Source organism: Neovison vison, chromosome 13 (genome assembly GCF_020171115.1).
Source record: "Neovison vison isolate M4711 chromosome 13, ASM_NN_V1, whole genome shotgun sequence".
In the NCBI taxonomy this organism is placed as follows: Eukaryota; Metazoa; Chordata; class Mammalia; order Carnivora; family Mustelidae; genus Neogale; species Neogale vison.
Window position 1 is genome coordinate 41,645,417 of NC_058103.1, and position 20,942 is coordinate 41,666,358.

Below are 20,942 nucleotides of genomic sequence, written 5' to 3' on the forward strand. Positions count from 1 at the left end.
GAAGGAGAGGGGTAGAGAGAATCTTTTTTTTTTAAGATTTTATTTATTTATTTGACAGAGAGATCACAAGTTAGCAGAAAGGTAGGCAGGTGGGGAGAGAGCAGGCTCCCTGCTGAGCAGAGAGCCCTATGTGGGACTCCATCCAAGAACCCTGAGATCATGACCTGAGCTGAAGGCAGAGGCTTAAGCTACTGAGCCACCCAGATGCCCCAGAGAGAGAGAATCTTAAGCAGACTTCACACCCAGCATAGAACCCAAAGTTGGGCTTGATTTCACGACCCTGCGATCATGACCTGAACCGAAACCAGAGTCAGATGCTTAACCAACTCAGGTACCCTGCATATGTATTTTTGAGTGCGGTCTTTTAATTCTTAATATCATTCAACATCATTAAATATTCTTCTAAGTGCAATCTTGGTAAGTATTACTATTAAGTTTAGTTTATGCCATAACTTCCTTAAAATTTCTCACAGGTGAAAACAGAGATAAAAACGGAGTTCAGAGGTGCCTGGGTGGCTCATATAGTTTGGGCATCTACCTTCAGCTCAGGTCATGATCCCAGAGTCCTGGGATCGAGTTCCACATCGGGCTCCCTACTCAGCAAGGAGCCTGCTTCTCCCTCTGCATGCTGCATCCCCCTGCTTGTGTTCTCTCTCTTGCTCTCTAATAAATAAATAAAATCTTAAAAAAAAAACAAAACAGAGTTCATAAGTTATAGAAGTAACAAGCAGAACAATCCCTTGTTTACGGTAAGCACTGTATGTGCTAAGTAGTCTGTGGCTGAGTAGCAGAACCATAATTATTTCCTTAGAAATTTCTGGAAGTGAATCATGGAATTAAAGAATATGTACATTAAAAAAGAAAAGAATATGTACATTTTGAAGGCTTTTGTTACTTAACAGCCTCTTTTGCCATAATAGACAGCCTAAATACAAATATTCAAGAAAAACAATACCTTCAACAACTAGTTAAACCCTCACATCACATCAAATAGTTCCCAGTGACTGTAACAAAGGAAAAGTTTAATAAACAAAGGGAGACAAGGAAGATTTTCAACTAAAATTTAATACTTTCTATCTGCTACTACGATTCTGTTCACACCAACACCACTGTAAACTCACCACTGAATTAAGCTATTTTCCAATGTTTCTTTTCTCTGAATTACTTTATCCAGAACATCAGTGGTGGGCTGAAAAGTAGAAGCAACTGGCGGAAATGGAGGACCATTATATTTTGTAGAAACAACTTTAACACTTCTGTTAAACTCCAGAATTGGCTCAGAGTGTTCTGGAATTTCATCACGTTTTTCCTCTTCCTGGTAATAATAAAAACAAAACTATTACATTCATGTATTTGTTTAACATTTACTGAATGACCAGGGTAGGCATGGAACTTAGGTTGGTAAATTAACCATCACTTCTACATTAATCAATAGCATTTCTAATTAGGTGGCATTAAGTTATTTACAATATATACATTTGTCATACAAATTGCCTTGAAGAAACCTTAATTATACAATTATTTTGTCTTTTTAAAACCCACTGTTCATTTTAAGCAGTCGTAAAACAAATTAGATAACTTAGTTTTTTCTGCATAAAACATTAACACTTCCCTCTAGAAATTTATTATCTTAATTTATTATAAAAAATTAATGCTTCTAAATATCACTGCTTCCTCTTTCTGAACCTATAATTTACATCTACAAATGCAGTTAGGTTATCTTATACATTATTTGCACCATCATATGATCAAAGGAATAATTTCTGAAAATTTTAAACTTTTCATTATGAAAATATCAGACATATTTAAAAGAAAACAAAATAGTGCTCATATACTATATTGGTTATGTATAAATTATGCATATCCCATTTACTTGTTGCCAGCTTTAACAATTACCAACCCACAGCAAATTTGTGTCACCAATACACACCCCCATCTGCTTTACCTTTCACATATAATTTTGAAACAAATCACAGATCTCATTTTACCTGTAAATGGTTTAATATGTATCTCATTTTACCTGTAAATGGTTTAATATGTATCTCAAATGGTTTAATATGTTTAATGGTTTAATATGTATTTAAAAATTATAATTCGATTACTATCCTCCCATTAAAAAATTAACTCCACAACTAATAAGTGGCAGAGCCAGGATTGGAACACTTGGCTCTGACTCCAAATCATGTGTTATTTCTATAACTGTTTCTTTCACTTGTACTTGGGGGGAAAAAGTTGTCAAATATCTTTGCCAGGCATTAGAAATATAAAGATAAGTAAGATTCTTGCCTTTGAAACATTCATGTGCAATTCACATGAGAAAAGATGCCAGTGAACAAAAACCTTTAATATAGTACATATCTCTTAATATTCTAAAATAGGGTTGATTTTATGATGAATAAATCTGGCCTTAGTAGTGAAAGTTCTGAAAGAAATATGAATAAATATCTTGAAATTGTACTGGCATTTTATTATTCAAGTGGTTTCTATGGTAGATGATCTTTTCTCCCATCCTCTATATTTTACTTCTTCCTATTTTTCCCCTTCTTCTATTTTACCATTTCTATATCATTTCTATAGCTCTTCTTGTTATATAGACTCTTCTCTTGGATTTTAGACCCCTCACAAATTTTCCCCTCAATATGAGCTAACTGGTGATCTTGCCAATAATCCAGAAGTCAGACAGACAAATGTTTAACAGAATAAAGAAAGGATAGATTGGAGGGAGGGAAGCCAAAGGAAATGAAAAGGAGGAAAAAAACAGGAAGCAGGAAAGAAGAGATGTAGATGGGAACCAGCTGATAACCATTACATTTCACTGAGGCAGCTAAAGGACACAGATGAAGAGAAGACTATATTATAGAATACTAACTTCATAATTTTAAAATAAAAATACATTTAGCTCAAAAGTAAAGGGAAGTTTCTCAAAGCACTGTAACATAATATTGGTGGTGAAAACATACTCAACTATCAGGAACAAGGCAAGCATGTCCCCTCTTACCATTCCTTTTCAACACTGTACTAAAAGTCCTTGCTAATGCAAGTAGACAATAAAAGGAAATAAAAGGTGCTTGGAAGGAAGAAATAAAACTGGCCTTGCTTGCAGAGGACATGATTGTCTATATAGAAAATCTGAAAGAACTGACCAAAAAAACCCCCAAACAACTCCTGGAAATAATTATTGATTATAACAAGTTTGCCAACAATGAACAAGTGGAAAATGAAATTAAAAGCACAATACTATTTACATAAGCATCCCAAAAAATGAAATACTTATGTATAAATCTAACAAAATATGTACAAGAACTTTTTGAAGAGAAGCACAAAATTCTAATGAATGAAATCAAAGAACCAAATCAATAAAGAGATATTCTATGATTTTTTTTGTAGTGTTCATGGAGAGGGAGAGAGAATCTTATCAAATCAAGAGTCAGATGCTTAACCGACTAAGCCACCCACATGCTCCGAGATATTCTATGTTCTTAGATAGGAAGACTCAATACTGTCAAGATGCTGGTTGTTCCCAACTTGATCTATAGATTCCATGCAATTCCAATAAAAATCTCAGTGAGATATTATGTGGCTTTCAACTAATTGACTCTAAAACTTATATAGAGAGGCAAAAGAACCAGAATAGCCAACACAATACTGAAGGAGAAGAATAAAGTTGGAGGACAGACACTATTCAACTTCAAGACTTGCTATAAAGCAATAGTAATCAAGCAGTATGGAATTGATGAAAGAACAGACAAACAGATGAATGGAACAGAATAGAGAGCCCAAAATTAGAACCACATAAATATAGTCAATTCATCTTTGACATAGAAGCAAAGGCAATACAATGGAGCAAGGATCATCTTTTCAACAAGATGATCCACAGGCAAAAAAAACTAACCTTGCACAGACCTTACACCTTTCACAAAAATTAACTCAAAATGGATCAGAGACTAAATGTAAAACACAAAACTATAAAACTCCTAGAAGAGAACATAGGAGAAAACTGAGATGACTGTGGGTATGGCACTGACTTTTTAGATACACCATCAGATAGGTGATCCATGAAAGAAATAACTGATAAGCTGGACTTCATTCAAATTAAGAACTTCTTTGTGAAAGAGTTCACAAAGAGTAACATCAAGAGAGTTAGAAGACAAGCCATAAACAAGAAGAAAATATTTGCCAAAACACATCTGATAAAGAACTGTTATTCAAGGGGCGCCTGGGTGGCTCAGTGGGTTAAGCCGCTGCCTTCGGCTCAGGTCGTGATCTCAGGGTCCTGGGATCGAGTCCCGCATCGGGCTCTCTGCTCAGCAGGGAGCCTGCTTCCTCCTCTCTCTCTCTCTGCCTGCCTCTCTGCCTACTTGTGATCTGTCTCTGTCAAATAAATAAATAAAATCTTAAAAAAAAAAAAAAAAGAACTGTTATTCAAAATATACAAAGGACTCTTAAAACTCAATAATAAAAAAACAACCCGGAGGAAAAAAAAAAAGAAAACAACCCGGTTGGGGCACCTGGGTGGCTCAGTGGGTTAAAGCCTCTGCCTTCGGTTCAGGTCATGATCTAAGGGTCCTGGGATTGAGCCCCACATCGGGCTCTCTGCTCAGCCGGGAGCCTGCTTCCTCCTCTCTCTCTGCCTGCCTCTCTGACTACTTGTGATCTCTGTCTCTGTCAAGTAAATAAATAAAAATCTTTAAAAAAAAAAAAAAAACAAACAAAAAACCCGGTTTTAAAAGTAGGCCGAAAACCTTAACAGACAACCTCACCAAAGAAGATATACAGGTGGAAAATAAGCGTATGAAAATATGCTCCACATCATATGTCATCAGGGAAATGCAAACTAAAACAACAAAGAAATACCACTACACAAAATCTGGCCAAAATCCAGAATACTGACAACACAAACACTGACAAAGATGTGCCGCAGCAGGAACTCTCATTTCTTACTGGTGGTAAAGGAAAATGGTACAGCCACTTTGGAAAAAAGTTCACTGGTTTCTTACAAATCTAGATATACTTTTAACATACAATCCAGCAATCATGCTCCTCGATATTTACCTAAGGAGATGAAAACATGTTCATGAAAAAAAATCTGTGCACAGATGTTCATCACAACTTCATTCACAACTGCCAAAACTCAGAAACAACCAAGATACCCTTTAGTAGGTGAATGAGTAAATAAACTGTGGCACATCCAAACAATGGAATATTATTCAGCACTAAAAAGAAATGAGCTATTCAGTAATGAAAAGATATGGAGGAAGCTTAAATGCATATTACTAAGTAAAAGAATCCAAAAAGGCTACACACTGTATGCTTCTGACTCCATCACATTCCAGAAAAAACAAAACTATGGAGACAATAAGGTCGGTGGTTACCAGGGAAGAATGAATAGGTAGAATACAAAGAATTTTAGAGAAAATACTCTGTCTGATACTGTAATAATGGATACATTTGTTCAAGCCCATAGAATGTACATAATCAAAGGTGAACTCTAAAGTAAACTAAGGATGTTGAGTGATTATGATGGGTCAATTTAGGTTCATCAATTTTAACAAATGTACCACTCCAGATGCTAAGAGTGGGGGAGGCTATATATGTGTGGGGGTAGAAGGTATATGGGAAATCTCTGAACTTTCATCTCATTTTTGTTCATTTTAGAAACTAAAACTGCTCTAAAAATTAGATACAGATACATATGTATAATTATCTTTAATTACATGGAAGAATACTGCTAGAAAAATAATTTCTCACATTTTCTAAGCTTTGTTACCTGTATGATATTGATTACTTCATCAAAGTTCGTTCCTGGAAACTTGACCTCTTCTTCATCTACCGTCATAAGTTCTGGGGTCTAAGAAAGCATTTTCAAGAAGATTTTGTTGTGCTTAATATCATTTAAATTTATACATAATTTACCATATTTCTACCCATAACATAAGCTTATAATTACATAGCTCTATTTTTTAATTTTAATATCCTACTTAGAATTGATTTCACTAAAAAAATGAAATCCAAATAATACCTGAGCCATCAGGTTTCATTTTAATAGCTCTCAAAAATTAAATATAAGTTTTTGTCAATGACTCCATCAACAATGCAACTTAAGCCAACCAGTCAGGTTGCTAGGATTATGATTTCTCTCCTACAGTTGTGTTTATATGTTAGATATGTAAGTATACATATATACAAACACACAAAAAGACAGATACAGTATCAAATAAATTAGAAAGTTATAAATACTAATTTAGCGGGATACTAATTTAGCCTGTAGGCCTCACTTGATATAATCTAGTCCCCAAAACCACATTAGTCCCTCCCTGAGAGAAGAATGATAAACAGTCCAAAAACTTATTTGTAACCATATGTTTTAATAAACTTCTGGTAAAAAAAAAAAAAGTTATTGATGAAAAAATTAAATTAGGCACAATTGCCATTTAGGGTCAGTTCTATTTTACTATTTCATTTTAAAGATTTTATTTATTTATTTGAGAGAGAAAGCATGCAAGCAGGGGGAGAGGGCAGATGCAGCTGGAGAGGCAGGCTCCCCACTGAGCAGGGAACCCAACCCCGGGCTTGATCCCAGGATCCCAAGATCACGACCTGAGCCGAAGGCAGATGCTTAATGGACTGAGTCACCCAGACACCCCTGTTTTACTATTTCTGATCATGAAAAATTGGTGTTCTCCCTCTCCTTAAACCTATACCCTTGAGGACTACATCTGCTTACAACAGATGAAAGCTGGGGAAAGCAGCAGTGTTATTCAAGTGTGTAGTAAAGTTAGAGCTTCATTATTGAATAGCAAATAAATACTAGGGAGAAATGCCTATTTTTGTATCATGTCAATACTATATTGACAAAGTAACATCCCAAAACATGAACTCTAAACATCACTATGAAATTCATATTCAGGAAAACTATAATTTGATTCCTGTTTAAATCAAGCTTTTTCTCCAAAGAGACAGAAATCCTCTCTTCACATATGAGACAACTTAAATTACCCAAAAAGTACACTAAGGATTATCACTTTCACAATGTTTATAAATATAAGAATCTTAAACAAACTTTCTTTTTCAAGTTCATCAGCAATACTAGATTCATTCTGAATCTCTTCCTTAAAACCTAAATTGTTATAACATACAATGGAAGACTTTGCATGGAATAATATTAGTTAAACTTTATAGTCAGACATTACACAAAACTATCTGATAAATTTCTGAATACCTGTATCCAAGTTTTCAGAGGAGGACATGCTTCTTTGGGACTAGGCAGAGATAGATCGACATCAGCACTACCATTTGAAATGCTATCAATATCCACATTGGGTAATACCTAAAACAAAACACAACATCCATCTTTCTGTTCATCATTTTGACTCAAATACCTGTCAGTCTATACATCAGTAACATATAATTAACTTTTTATAAAGAAGTCAATGCATAACAATTTTTTTAAGTTATGATAGAGTATTTTATAAAATTTAGAAAATAAAGGGGAACACATAAGACCCTATTAAGATAACTTTATTTTCGGGCGCCCGGGGGCTCAGTGGGTTGGGCAGCTGCCTTCAGCTCAGGTCATGATCTCAGCATCCTGGGATCAAGTCCCGCATCGGGCTCTCTGCTCTGCGGGGAGTCTGCTTCCTCCTCTCCCTCTCTCTGCCTGCCTGTCTATCTGGACTTAGCTTCAGCTTTGATAAAGATTCTATTTGATAAAGATTCTACATAATTACCTTCTCATCCTGCTGCTTTTACATTTTACAGTTAAACTTTTGCCTGTTGCCTATTTAGAATTCATGTGCCATACAGTGGGAGGTTAGAGTCTAAAACTGATCTATTTTCCACATTATTAACCAACTACAACATATATTATTTCACTTACAAGACTCCTCTTTCCTACTGATACACAAAGTAATTACTACATATTACTTTTTTTTTTTTTTTTTTTTGAAGAGAGGGCAAGACAGCATGAGAGAGAGAGCGAACACTGGAGTTGGGGGTGGTGCAGAAGGAGAGAGAATCTTAAGCAGACTCCATACACAGCTTGGAGCCTAATATGGGACTCAATCTCACAACTTTTAGATCATGACATGAGCTGAAATCAAGAATTGGACATTTAACTAAGTCACCCAGGTGTCCTATATTACATTTTTTTTTTTAAACAACCAAGACTATTTCTGAAATACTTCATTGTACAGGTCCAGTACCCAAAAACCCTTTATTCTTTCAAATATCAAAATGATCCTTAAATTAAAGAAAACAAATAAAAAATTAAACACATGGTCTGTGTGGGTGGGGGGGCTAAATTGAAATTTGACTTAAATTATATATTAACATAGGAAGAATTGGCAACTTGAATATTTAATCTTCACATATAAGTTCTCTTTCCATTCATTCAAATCTTATATATATTTAAAGTCACACTCATTCTTTTAAAATTAATTGTAATATACTGTTCAGTTGTTCACTTTGGAAGGCAACTATGCTCACCACTACACCACCAATGCAGTTGTTCACTTTGGAATATCATCATGTCACTTGGACATGAGCCACTGGCTTAGAAAAAGTAGCTTAGATCATACAGAACAAGGATAGAGGGGTTACACTAATATCACAGTTTTAAAATATAAAAGACCCACGATGAAAGTACAGTTTTTATGAAGCAATGTAATAAATTTTAAGTGCTAAAGTTAAGCCGAAATTTTTTTTCTTCCTTAAAATTTTCTATTCATGCACCCTGACATACCTGTACAGTAAGCTGAGGAGGATCCTTTTTTTCCGACTTCATTTCTATAATTGCGACATTAGGTTTCTTTATTCCAGTTTCCATTTTTCGAGACGATGGAGGAATGGAAGTAGTCACTGTTACAGGGTGTGGCTTGTTTACAATTACTCCAGTGGGTGGCATGGAATCACTCTTACTTTGGGTTTGTCCTAAAAAGTTTGGGGAAGAGATGAGTCAATTATTTCAGAAATGAAGGGAAAAATGAAATACACAGCCCAGATCATTATGGCTGAATTCTCTCTCAACTGAAAAGGAAGCGCCATCCGCAATCATCTTTCCTTCTCTTGTCACTACAGTTGACACACCCACCATGTCATCCTTTCAGCAGCAACTCACACTTACCAGGCACACACGCATGCCAGACACTTCACATGCACCATCTAATTTAACCCTCAAAATAAGCCTCTGAGATATTAATATTATCCACATTTCATAGTTGAGAAAACACATTTAGGAACAACATAATTTGCCAAAGGTCATAACAGTAAGCAGCAAAGCCAAGACTAACGTGTAATGTGTTATACTATGTTATTTTTATTCTCAAAACTTTATACAGCAACAATGGACAGGAATAAAACCAACAACAAAATACTAGTGACTCACTACCAAACCATAGCATGTACTCCCACTGATAGCAATTACCACAGCTATCAGAAACTTAGCTTGCACTTCAAAAGTTCCATTTATTTCCTATATTTCAAAATAAAGAGGGACAGAACAGGGCACTCTTTAAAAGCATAGTCTGACTGGGTTTGAATCCCAGCCAGACTTACTGGGTTTGAATCCCAGCTCCACTCGAGTTATGTGGCCTTTGACAAATTTCTTCATTCCTCTGTGCCTTGGTTTCTTTATCTATAAAACTGGTATATTACCATGTGTTTTATAGGGTAGATTAAATAAATTCATATATGTAAGGTGCTTAGATCTGTACCAGGTACACAGCAGGGACTTTATAAGTATTATCTACTCTACTTACAGAAGGCATGTTTGAACAGATACAGTTACCAGGATGACATGCTATTAACCCATAATATCAAAATTTCTCTCTTCTGCTGGAAGATATATCTAAGTCCTTCATCAAATTTAAGAAAGAAGAGCAAAGACAGTAAAAGAAAAAAATAATAGCTAACTAGATTTGAAGAGCTAGTGAGGAAGCAAAAATGATTTGTTGAATTTTTACAATGAGTCTGAGAGACCTCAAACAAGTAAATAACCAACTACTGTGTTTTAGAATACACACAATTTTTACTTACCACAGCCTAGTTCAAAAGCACATACAATTACTTCAAAGTACTTTGCTGGAGACAGGACATTAAATTCTTTAAATATTATGAAATCTATAACATTCTAAACCTTTTTTTTACTTTGTCTCCTCTATAGCAATGTATTCTAAAATACCAAAGGAATGTTTCCTGTGAGTGAAACTATAGTGGAAGCCCGTTATTTAAGAGATTGCTATTACATGGAGTAAGACACATTTGTAGGCCCTGCCCACAAATATCACAGAGAGAGGAAAAGGTAGGAGACTATCACGTCATTTTGAAAGTTCTGCCACTGCTGACAAGAATTTAAAATTGGCCCTGTGTATTTTGCTGGGACTTACCTAAAAGAATAGCCATAGGAATTAGATGACCTTCCAGTGTACCGGAAACAGTAGGCATTTCTCTGCTCGGGCTGAACAAGTACTGCTGATCACTGGGAGGCAGCACAGCAGGCACAGAATGTTGGGGCTTGGAATCCATTTTCACAGGTTTTGTTGCATAAAAGTCAGTTTGTGTTCTTATTGACTTGACTTTAGTGCCTGTAATAATAATATTCAGTAACAGAGATTTTAAAATATTGTTGGAACGCCTATCCAGCTAGAAATACAGTAACTCTCCTTTACAGAAAGATCTTATTCTATATAATAATGTGTAATTACAAGGCCTTAAAATAGAAGTAACACAGAAACCAGGGGTTGGCAAAAACATTCTGTTAAAAGGTTAGATAGTAAACACCTTAGTCTCATGGGCCTTGTGCTCTCAGCTCCGACATCTTAATTCTGCCACTAAAACATGAAAGCAGTCATGTTACAGTCACAGATAAATGAGTGCAGCTAGGTTCCGATATTACTTCTAAGAACAGGCAGCTAACTTGTAGGCCATGGTTTCTGAGCTCCTGAATACACGTAACAACTTGCTCAACTACTATGACAAAATAAATTCAGTGATTTAATGATTAGGGGAAAAATGTTGAATAAAAGATTAAGAAGACTACTCAGATTCAGACTGTATTATTTATTTAACTCATTACATTTTTTCCCTATGGGTACAAAAAAGTTAATTACACCTTTACTCATGACATAATTCTGAATAACCAGTCTTTATCCTCTGAAATTATCCACAGTCAAATTCTATATCTATTCAAACCTTACAGGAGTTAATATCATTGTATTTTTTCCATTCTTGTGAATTAAATCCATATAGACATTAAATCCTGAATTCTTTTTTTTAAAGTTTATGTATTTATTTATTTATTTATTTATTTTAGTCATCTCTACGTTTAATGTGGGGCTCAAACTCACAACCCTGAGATCAAGAGTCGCATGCTCTTCCAACTGAGCCAGGCAGATGCCCCTGAATCCTGAATTCTTAAAAACTTAGAAATTTGTCTGATTTCTATAGAACCTGAAGAAAGTGAAAAAAAGTAAAAACATAAAGGAGAAGAGGCTATCTTCTAAATAAACTCCTGACATAACTACATTTTTACTCTTATATGGGAGTAATTTTATGAATCTAGACTTTTAGCTCCATGATGCCAGGAAGAAACATTTTAGTACCACATCTGTATTTCTTTTTTCATTCTGTTGTCTTGTATTTATTCATTCAATTAAATGAATTTTTCTTGAGTGCTCATTTAAAATATTTGTTTTCAGCATTTCAGAGGCATTGCTCCAGATACAGGAAATACAGTACTGAATAAACCATCTGTATTCACAGAGTTTACAGTCTAGTAAGGAAAACAATCAATAAACAAAAATATAATACCCGTCCTTTTTCCAAAGAAGGTATACAGATGGCCAATAGACATATGAAAAGATGCTGACATCACTCATCATCAGGGAAATGCAAATCAAAACTACAATAGAGATTATCACCTTATACCTATTACAATGGCTAAAATAAAAAACACAAGAAATAAGTGAATGTGGAGAAAAAGGAACCCTCATGCATTGTTATTAGGAATGTAAGTTGGGGGGCACCTCGGTGGCTCAGTGGGTTAAGCCTCTGCCTTCGGCTCAGGTCATGATCTCAGGATCCTGGGATCGAGTCCTGCATCAGGCTCCCTGCTCAGCGGGAAGCCTGCTTCCCCCTCTCCCTCTGCTGCTCCCCCTACTTGTGCTTTCTCTCCTTCTCTCACTCTCTGTCAAATAAATAAATTCTTAAAAAAAAAAAAAAAAAGAATGTAAGTTGGTATAGTTGCTATGGAAAACAGTATGAAGTTTCCTCAAAAAATTAAAAATAGAAATACCATATGATCCAATAATTCCACTATTGGGTATTTACCAAAGAAAATGAGAACACTAGTTCAAAAAAGATATATGGAAAAAAAAAAAGATATATGCACCCTTATGTTTACTGTAGCATTATTTGCAATAGCCAAGATATGGAAGCAACTTAAATGTCCATCGATAGACAAATGAAGATGTGGAATATATGTACAGTGGTTTATTACACAGTCATAAGAAAGGAGATGGTGCTATTTGAGAAAACATGGATGGACCTAGAAGGTATTGTTCTATATGAAATAACTCAGACCTAGAAAGACAAATACCATATGATTCCACTTATAAGTGGAATCTAAAAACAAATAAAACAAAAAGAATCAAGTCAGTCAGAGAAAGACAAATAACCTTTGATTTCATTCATATGTGGAAAGTAAGAATCAAAACAGATGAACATGGGGGAAGGGAAGGAAAAATAAAATAAGATGAAAACAGAGAGGGAAACAAACCATAAGAAACTCTTAACTATAGAAAACAAACTGAGGGTTGCTGGAGGGGAGGTAGGGGGTTGGGGAAACTGGATGATGGGTGTTAAGGAAGGCACTTGATGTAATGAGCACTGGGTGTTATATAAGACTGATGAATCAATGACCTCTACTTCTGAAACTAATAATACAGTATATGTTAACTAAATTGAATTTTTTAAAAAACAAGTAAACACAGAAGAAAAGACCAGAAATTTACCAGATTTTGTAGTGAGATTACAGAGAATATTAAACTTATAAAGACTTTTTCTGTATTTTCTGTACTTTTAAAATTTAAAATAATGAATAAAATATAAATTATTAATCTTCAGTTACATCTATAGCAAGGATAGTTGAGGCCCTATCCCATAGAAAAATGTTTATTTTTGCTTTGATTGCTCAATAAATACAAGTTTTCTTTGTTAAAAACAAAAAAACCCCAATAAACCTAAAAACAGAATCAGACCTATAAACACAGAGAATAAATTGGTAGTTGCCAGAGGGGAGGTAGATGGGAGTTGGACAAAATGGGTGAAGAGGAGAGGGAGATCCAGTCTTCTAGTAGTGGAATGAATAGCTTATGGGAATTAAAGGCAGAGCATAAGGAATACAGTCAATGGTACTATAATAGCAATCTAACAGGGCAGATGGCAGCTACCACAGTTGTGGTAAACAAAGCATAATGTATAACCTTGATAAATCATTAAGTTATACACTGAAACTAATGTAACATTTGTGTCAACTATACTCAAATTTTAAAAAAGCACATAAAAAATAAAAATTAAAAATCATATATATAGGGATGCCTGGGTGGCTCAGTGGGTTAAGCCTCTGCCTTCGACTCAGGTCATGATCTCAGGGTCCTGGGATCGAGTCCCGCATCGGGCTCTCTGCTCAGCGGGGAGCCTGTTTCCTCCTCTCTCTCTGCCTGCCACTCTGCCTACTTGTGATCTCTCTCTCTGTCCAATAAAGAAATAAAATCTTAAAAAAAAGAGAGAGAGAGAGAAAGAAAAGTGTAGGAGGTAATTTTTTGGATAGCATGGTCAGGGTAGACCTCTCTGAGGAGTGAACATCTAAGAGCAGCAATCCAAAGAGCTGAGAGAGTAAGCCATGCAAATGTCTGAGGGAAAAGCTCTCTGGGAAGAGAAAATGACAGGCACCAAGGCCCAAGAATAAGCATGTTTCCACAGTTTCTTAGTCACATCCATCATTAAAAGGGTTACTTAAGGGACGCCTGGGTGGCTCAGCTGGTTGGACTGCCTTCAGCCCAGGTCATGGTCCCAGAGTTGAGGGATCGAGTCCCACATCAGGGTCCCAGCTCCACGGGGAGTCTGCTTCTCCCTCTGACCTTCTCCTTGCTCATGCTCTCTCTCACTGTCTCTCTCTCAAATAAATAAAAATCTTTAAAAAAAAAAAAAGCGTTACTTAAAATTATTTTTGGATTTTTAAGTATTTTAAGATCTCAAGTTATTTTTTGCATAGGCTTTCAAAAGCCCAAATATAATAGCAAAGTGCCAGTAAACAAGCAGAAACAAGTATCATCCATAAGCTTTATACTTACTAATACCAGTAGGATTTCTAGATAAACTGACACCCTATATGATCAACCTAACTTTTAAAAATGAAAGGAATGAGAAGCGAGTTGGGGAAAATTGGAAGGGGAGACAAACCATGAGAGACTGTGGACGCTGAGAAACAAACTGAGGGTTTTGGAGGGGAGGGGGGTGGGGGGTTGGGTAAGCCTGGTGGTGGGTATTATGGAGAGTATGTATTGCATTGAGCACTGGGTGTGGTGCATAAACAATGAATTCTGGAACAATGAAAAGAAATAAAATAAAATACAATGAAAAAAAATGAAAGGAATGGAAAACTAAAGCAATGCCACAGCTCCAACTTCCAGAAAGGATAAGAAACAAAAATGAGTTGGTATCCACTAGTTATCACATACTGCAGAAGCTTACTGGCTGCAAGAGTACAAGCTGAGAAATTTCAAAATGTAACCACAGTCAACAGACTCCCTATTTAATTAAGACTATGGACTCTGAAAAACAATCTGAGGGGTTTGAAGCGGTGGGGAGGTGGGAGGTTGGGGGAACCAGGTGGTAGGTATTAGAGAGGGCACGGATTGCATGGAGCACTGGGTGTGGTGCAAAAACAATGAATACTGTTCTGCTGAAAATAAATTTTAAGAAATTAATTATTATAAAAAATATATATATAGGACCCTCCATAATGAGTAAATAAATGCCCTTTTTCAAAAAAAAAAAAAAAAAGAGTTACATTTAAATATTACTAGAGAGGAGGGCCTGGATGGCTCAGTTGGTTAAGTGTCCAACCCTGATTCAGCTCAGATCATGATCTCTGGACATGAGATCAGATCAAGTCCTGCAGGGGGCTCCACACTCAGTGGGTAATCTGCTTGAGGATTCTCTCTCTCTCTCTCCCCCTCTCCTTCTGCCCTCCCCCCACTCATGCATGTACATGCACGTGTGCTCTATCTAGAATAAATAAAACTTTAATAAATAAATATGCTAGACCAGTGAAATAGTAGATATGAGTCAAAACATACAGTAAAAATGAAGTTATTTTTAGTGGTGTACAAAAAGTACCAAAAAATTTTTTTCACCTTTACTATATAAATCCTTTTATGATCATTTATACCATTCTTTCATAAAGAACATGATAGAGCAATATCGCAGGGAAATGTCCACTTCCCCTGGATTATCATTTAAATTATTCAAGATACCATCTCATAAATGCAAACTTTATCATGCTTTATATAAAGATACCACCTAATCCTATCTTATCGCACTTATTCCTATCTTGTGCCTTGGTCTATATTTTTCCCTACTTATTCCCATTTTATGCCTTGAAGTAGTCTATTTCTTCCTACTCTTAGAAGAATTGTTTTCCATGCCTAAGCATTATATAATTTGAACTGCATTTATAAGTCATAAAAAATAAAAGAGAAAATTAAACATTATATATTAAACTGACAGCATAAAAAATAAGGTCTACCACAGAAAAATGAGGTTCCTTACCTTTAACTCGTTCTATTACTTTCGGTCTCTGTGGTTTGGACTTAGGAGATGGAGAATTAAATCGAAGATATGGTCCTTTTTTAAGAGTGCTGCGATGGCCCTGATAAATCGGTTTTCCATAAATTTGCAACATATAATCTTCATCTTGCACCACTGTGGTTGCTTTCAAAAATCCCTAAGCACACAAAGTTATTCAACTCACCAAAAAAATAGTCACCAAACAGATCTCAATTTTCTAAAGCTTTCTTATGCCAGCTTAAGTATGATAATAAGAATTATCACGTCAGGAAAGTCCTCTATTTTAAATGGCTCTTAAATTCTAGATACAATTTTTAAACTATAGTTTTAATGTTTTATGGTTTTCATAAACATGAAAGGTAAATATAAAAGCCATCCACTCAAGAAACATAAAGGTTCTTATACTACTAAGTATATTTTTAGCCCCACAAAGTAAGGTTTAAACACATTTTATAACATTATATTCAATCACAATAATATAACATAAATCAAGTCTTTAAAATGATTTTTTATATTCTTTTTTTTTAAAAGGATTTTATTTATTTATTTGACAGACAGAGATCACAAGTAGGCAGAAAGGCAGACAGAGAGAGGGGGAAGCAGGCTTTCCACCGAGCAGAGAGCCCAATGCGGGGCTCGATTCCAGGACCCTGAGATCATGACCTGAGCTGAAGGCAGAGGCTTAACCACTGAGCCACCCAGGTGCCCTGATTTTTTATATTCTTAATTCCACCTTCAATGTTTTAGCATTTATTGAGTGCTTTATTTATTTAGCATTTATCTACTACTACTATTTAGCATTTATCTAGTAGATAAATTTATTTATTTATTGAGTGCTAATTTATTTAGCATTTATTTAGCAATTATCTACTAAGTGCTCAGTACTAAATTAGACGCTTTATTGATGTGTCCAACAATCCATGTTTGGTATTAAGAAAGTTACAGCCTAATGAGAGCAGCCAAAAACATACCCTCCACAGCATCTAGTACCAAATCTCACAATCACTAGGCACTAGACATATTCGCTAAACTGGAAAATAAACCAAAAAAAAATGTATATTCACACATATACATGCAAAGACAAAATACAATTTTGAGTAGCACAAATAAGAGAATCTTATTTTAGGGGTGCCTGGGTGGCTCAGTGGGTTAAGCCGCTGCCTTCGGCTCAGGTCATGATCTCGGGGCCTGGGATCTAGTCCCGCATTGGGCTCTCTGCTCAGCAGGGAGCCTGCTTCCCTCTCTCTCTCTCTGCCTGCCTCTCCATCTACTTGTGATTTCTCTCTGTCAAGTAAATAAATAAAATCTTTAAAAAAAAAAAAAAAGAGAATCTTATTTTAGACTAGATGACCTCTAGATATACCTGTTATAACTAAAATATGATGATTCTAAGTGTGAGATCTCAGAAGGAAGAAATTATGTATTTTGTGCACTGCTTTCCACATTATGAATTCCCAAAACCCTCAATATCAATAGTTTAAAGATAGTTTATTTTTATATAGTCCTTCACATTTTTAAAAAACATTCTCATATTCAGTTCATTATTTATAGCTTAAAGGAAATGAAATAGGGGCGCCTGGGTGGCTCAGTGGGTTAAAGCCTCTGCCTTCGGCTCAGGTTATGATTCCAGGCTCCTGGGATCAAGCCCCGCATCGGGCTCTCTGCTCAGCAGGGAGCCTGCTTCCTCCTCTCTCTCTGCCTGCCTCTCAGCCTACTTGTAATCTCTACCTGTCAAATAAATAAATAAAATCTTTATTTAAGAAAAAAAAGGAAATGAAATAATTAATTATAATGTAACCTTCACATCACAAAACCAGAGTAGGATCTTACTTCTTTTCTCTCTTTCTGTAGGGTTGAAGCAGGCATGCTCTTCAAGAGTGGATTTCTAAAATGCTCCTCTTTTTGCTTTTGAGAATGTTTTCTATGAAGTACAGAACTGTTTACTGTTTTGTCTTGCATGTTAATTTTAATATCTTTACTCGTATTCTGAGTTTTCTTGGTCCTTTGAGTCTTCTGATCAAATCTCTTTTGTTCATAATCTTTTCTTGCCAGTTCATCCTTAACAAAAGCAAAATTTAAATTACTTAAAACACATCCAAGTAGTGCTTTCACAGCTAAAGTATCAGAATTTATTTTCCGCTATTATAGAAATATACGTTGGCAGTTTCAAATATTTTGTAAATAAATTACATTGGTTTACATATGAATAAAAACTCTCTAGAAGAATAAAGAAAAACTAAAAAAATCAGTGCCTTATGGAGCAGGGAGAATGAGAAATAATATTTGAGGTACAAGAGTAGGAGGGCAAGTTTTCATTATAAACCTTATAGTTTTTGATGTTCGAACCATAGTACTGGAGTAAATGTTAAAAAAGTTAACTTAAAAAAAAAATTTCAAAAAGTAAACAACTTTGTAATAAAACTCTGTAATAAATATTTATAAATTAAAATAGCTCTAAGAATTAAACAAACATACTTTGTAATGAATTCACAGTAACAGAGAGACATATATTGCCAATTGTCTGCAAAGCCAAAACTAACCTCCAAATCTTCTATTTAATTTTTTTTGTGCATCACATAATATTTCTTCATAACATTAGAGATATAGATTCTTAAACAACAAAATTTAAAAATACATTTTGGCATTTATTGCTGTGGCAACTGAACTAACACATTGTCTTGCTATGATTGTGAGGAAGCATATACACACATCTTAGAGCCAGAAATAAAACACTTTGCACCCAAAGATGAAAATAACAGCGTTGCTTTGTCTAGTTCTGTTCCCTCAAATGTATATACATTTTAAGAATTTCTTTTAAACTACTGACCCTCTAATTAAAACTCTCCTAGATTTTTGCAATGCTAATCTCTGAAGATCCACCCTGAACTTTGGGATGTGATAAAGTGGTACCTGTTTCATCCAGAACTGACTTGTGTAAACTTAGTAATCTTAGAAATCATGCGGGGTATTTTCCTTTACATAACATTGTTGTTTTCACTTTGGCAAGCCAGTGCTTCTAAATCTGCAGTCTTGAAATGTTTTTTAAATACACTTTTTTCTTCTTTAAATACTTTTGCTAAATTTTCTTTCAAATTACTCATATTTTAGTTATTGTCCAACAATTTGCCACATAAGAGCCCTAATTTATGAGAAGAAGCACTTGCTAAGTAAAATGAAACTCATTACTAAGAGTAAAAGTACTAAGTAAAGAGTAAAGAATGAAATGAAAAATTATAAGTAGACTTATACATAAGGAATGTTTTGAGAGTAAGTATGATTCTTAGAAATTATCTCTTGAGGGGTGCCTGGGTGGCTCAGTGGGTTAAGGCTTCTGCCTTCGGCTCGGGTCATGATCCCAGGGTCCTGGGATCGAGCCCCACATCGGGCTCTCTGCCGGGCAGGGAGCCTGCTTCCTCCTCTATCTCTGCCTGCTTCTCTGCCTACTTGTGATCTCTGTCTGTCAGATAAATAAATAAAATTTAAAAAAAGAAAAGAAATTATCTCTTGAGAATTCTCTTAATTGTTTTTTCCAATATCTACCTGAATTTCTGCAGAAATAGTTTTAATCCACTCATCCACTGTCTTTCTGATCCGAATCTTCTCTGACATCTCTCTACAAAAGGAAAAAAAAAGAAATGTCTTAAATTAGCATTTAATGTTCTGAGAATAGGACCTAGATCAGGACTCTTATCTAGTTTTAAATCTACTATGTACCCCAATAGCCTTCATCTGAAAAGGAAAAACCAACGTTAATAGTTTTCATCAGGGGCGCCTGGGTGGCTCAGTGGGTTAAGCCGCTGCCTTCGGCTCAGGTCATGATCTCAGGGTCCTGGGATCGAGTCCCGCATCTGGCTCTCTGCTCAGCGGGGAGCCTGCTTCCCTCTCTCTCTCTCTGCCTGCCTCTCCATCTACTTGTGATTTCTCTCTGTCAAATAAATAAATAAAATCTTTAAAAAAAAATAGTTTTCATCAAATGTTTGAAGGATGTTTGAACAGATCCCAGAAGATACATATCATAGAGAGAAAAAAAGATTTAAAGGAAAATTTTACATCTGTAAAAAGTAACAGCCACATGTATAGAATGTCTAATTATAATGAGTCTACATTGTCAAAGGAAATAAAGAACCTTTTCAAAACACCAAAATACATTAAGCAAAATGAAGCATATAGAAAAACAATTACAAAAGCCTAGGCGGGGGCACCTGGGTGGCTCAGTCATTAAGCGTCTGCCTTCAGTTTAGGTTATGATTCCAGAGTCCTGGGATAAGCCCTAACTGGGCTCCCTGCTCAACAGAAAGCCTGCTTCTCCCTCTCCTGCTCCCCCTGCTTGTGTTCCCTCTCTCGCTGTCAAATAAATATATAAAATCTTTTTTTAAAAAAGAAGAAAGAAAGCCAGCCAGCCAGCCTATGGGGCTGGCAGTTTCATGAATAACCTGGGGATGCCAACATCCTATCTTACCTGTTAGTAGACAGAGCATTGATAAATGAATACATGGCAGCTCCATCTTTGGCACGAATAATAGCTTCCAGGTTTTCTTCAAGGACTTTTTTATTGTTTTGTACTCCCCTCAAAATCTTCTCAGCATCTTTCAAGATGGATCTTTTATTGGTTGTTTGAAGCTTAATGGAATTCTGTGGAAGATCAGCAAGCCTTGACATAATCAGAGATTCTTTTGGCTTAAAAGAAAAAAAAGCAAAAATGTTACCATATAAAGTTCATGTTCATTATTTTAATGCAAATGAGAGCTATTACTATAGTTGGGGCCAGATACTATACCAAAATATTCCAAAGACTCAATTTGTCCAATTAAAGAGCTATAAAAGAGTCCTTGCCTGATGGTAACTACACTTACTATGGTTAGCGTTTCATAATGTATGTTTGTCGAACCTCTATGTTGTACTCCTGAAACTAATATTGCATGTCAACTATACTTCAATCAGAAATAAAAAACTAAAAAATAAAGTTGGCAATTAAGGTTTCTTTCCATTTAGAAGTACTAATGCGAACGTTACATGAAATAGGGCTGGAAGTCCACGGAAGTGCTGGGCAGTCCAGTGGCCAACCAAAGTTATTATCTGGGAAAGAAAGCTAAAAC

General features: G+C 35.5%; 1 protein-coding gene across 6 annotated transcripts in view; it reads right to left on the reverse strand.

The window, feature by feature from the left end:
- KIAA0586 (KIAA0586 ortholog) overlaps positions 1 to 20,942 on the reverse strand; it is a 134,046-nt gene that overhangs the window by 86,314 nt on the left and 26,790 nt on the right. For all 6 annotated transcript variants that reach the window (XR_006381785.1, XM_044232116.1, XM_044232114.1 and 3 more), the window contains exons 12-20: positions 20,306 to 20,523; positions 19,387 to 19,459; positions 17,677 to 17,904; positions 15,829 to 16,003; positions 10,383 to 10,580; positions 8,741 to 8,928; positions 7,220 to 7,327; positions 5,768 to 5,848; positions 1,122 to 1,315 (exon numbers count right to left, since the gene is read on the reverse strand). Coding sequence is in view for 5 of the 6 variants with exons in the window: in XM_044232116.1 (XP_044088051.1) it covers positions 1,122 to 1,315; positions 5,768 to 5,848; positions 7,220 to 7,327; positions 8,741 to 8,928; positions 10,383 to 10,580; positions 15,829 to 16,003; positions 17,677 to 17,904; positions 19,387 to 19,459; positions 20,306 to 20,523 (1,463 nt within the window). In the remaining variant the exon portion in view is untranslated. The remainder of the gene's footprint in view (positions 1 to 1,121; positions 1,316 to 5,767; positions 5,849 to 7,219; positions 7,328 to 8,740; positions 8,929 to 10,382; positions 10,581 to 15,828; positions 16,004 to 17,676; positions 17,905 to 19,386; positions 19,460 to 20,305; positions 20,524 to 20,942) is intronic.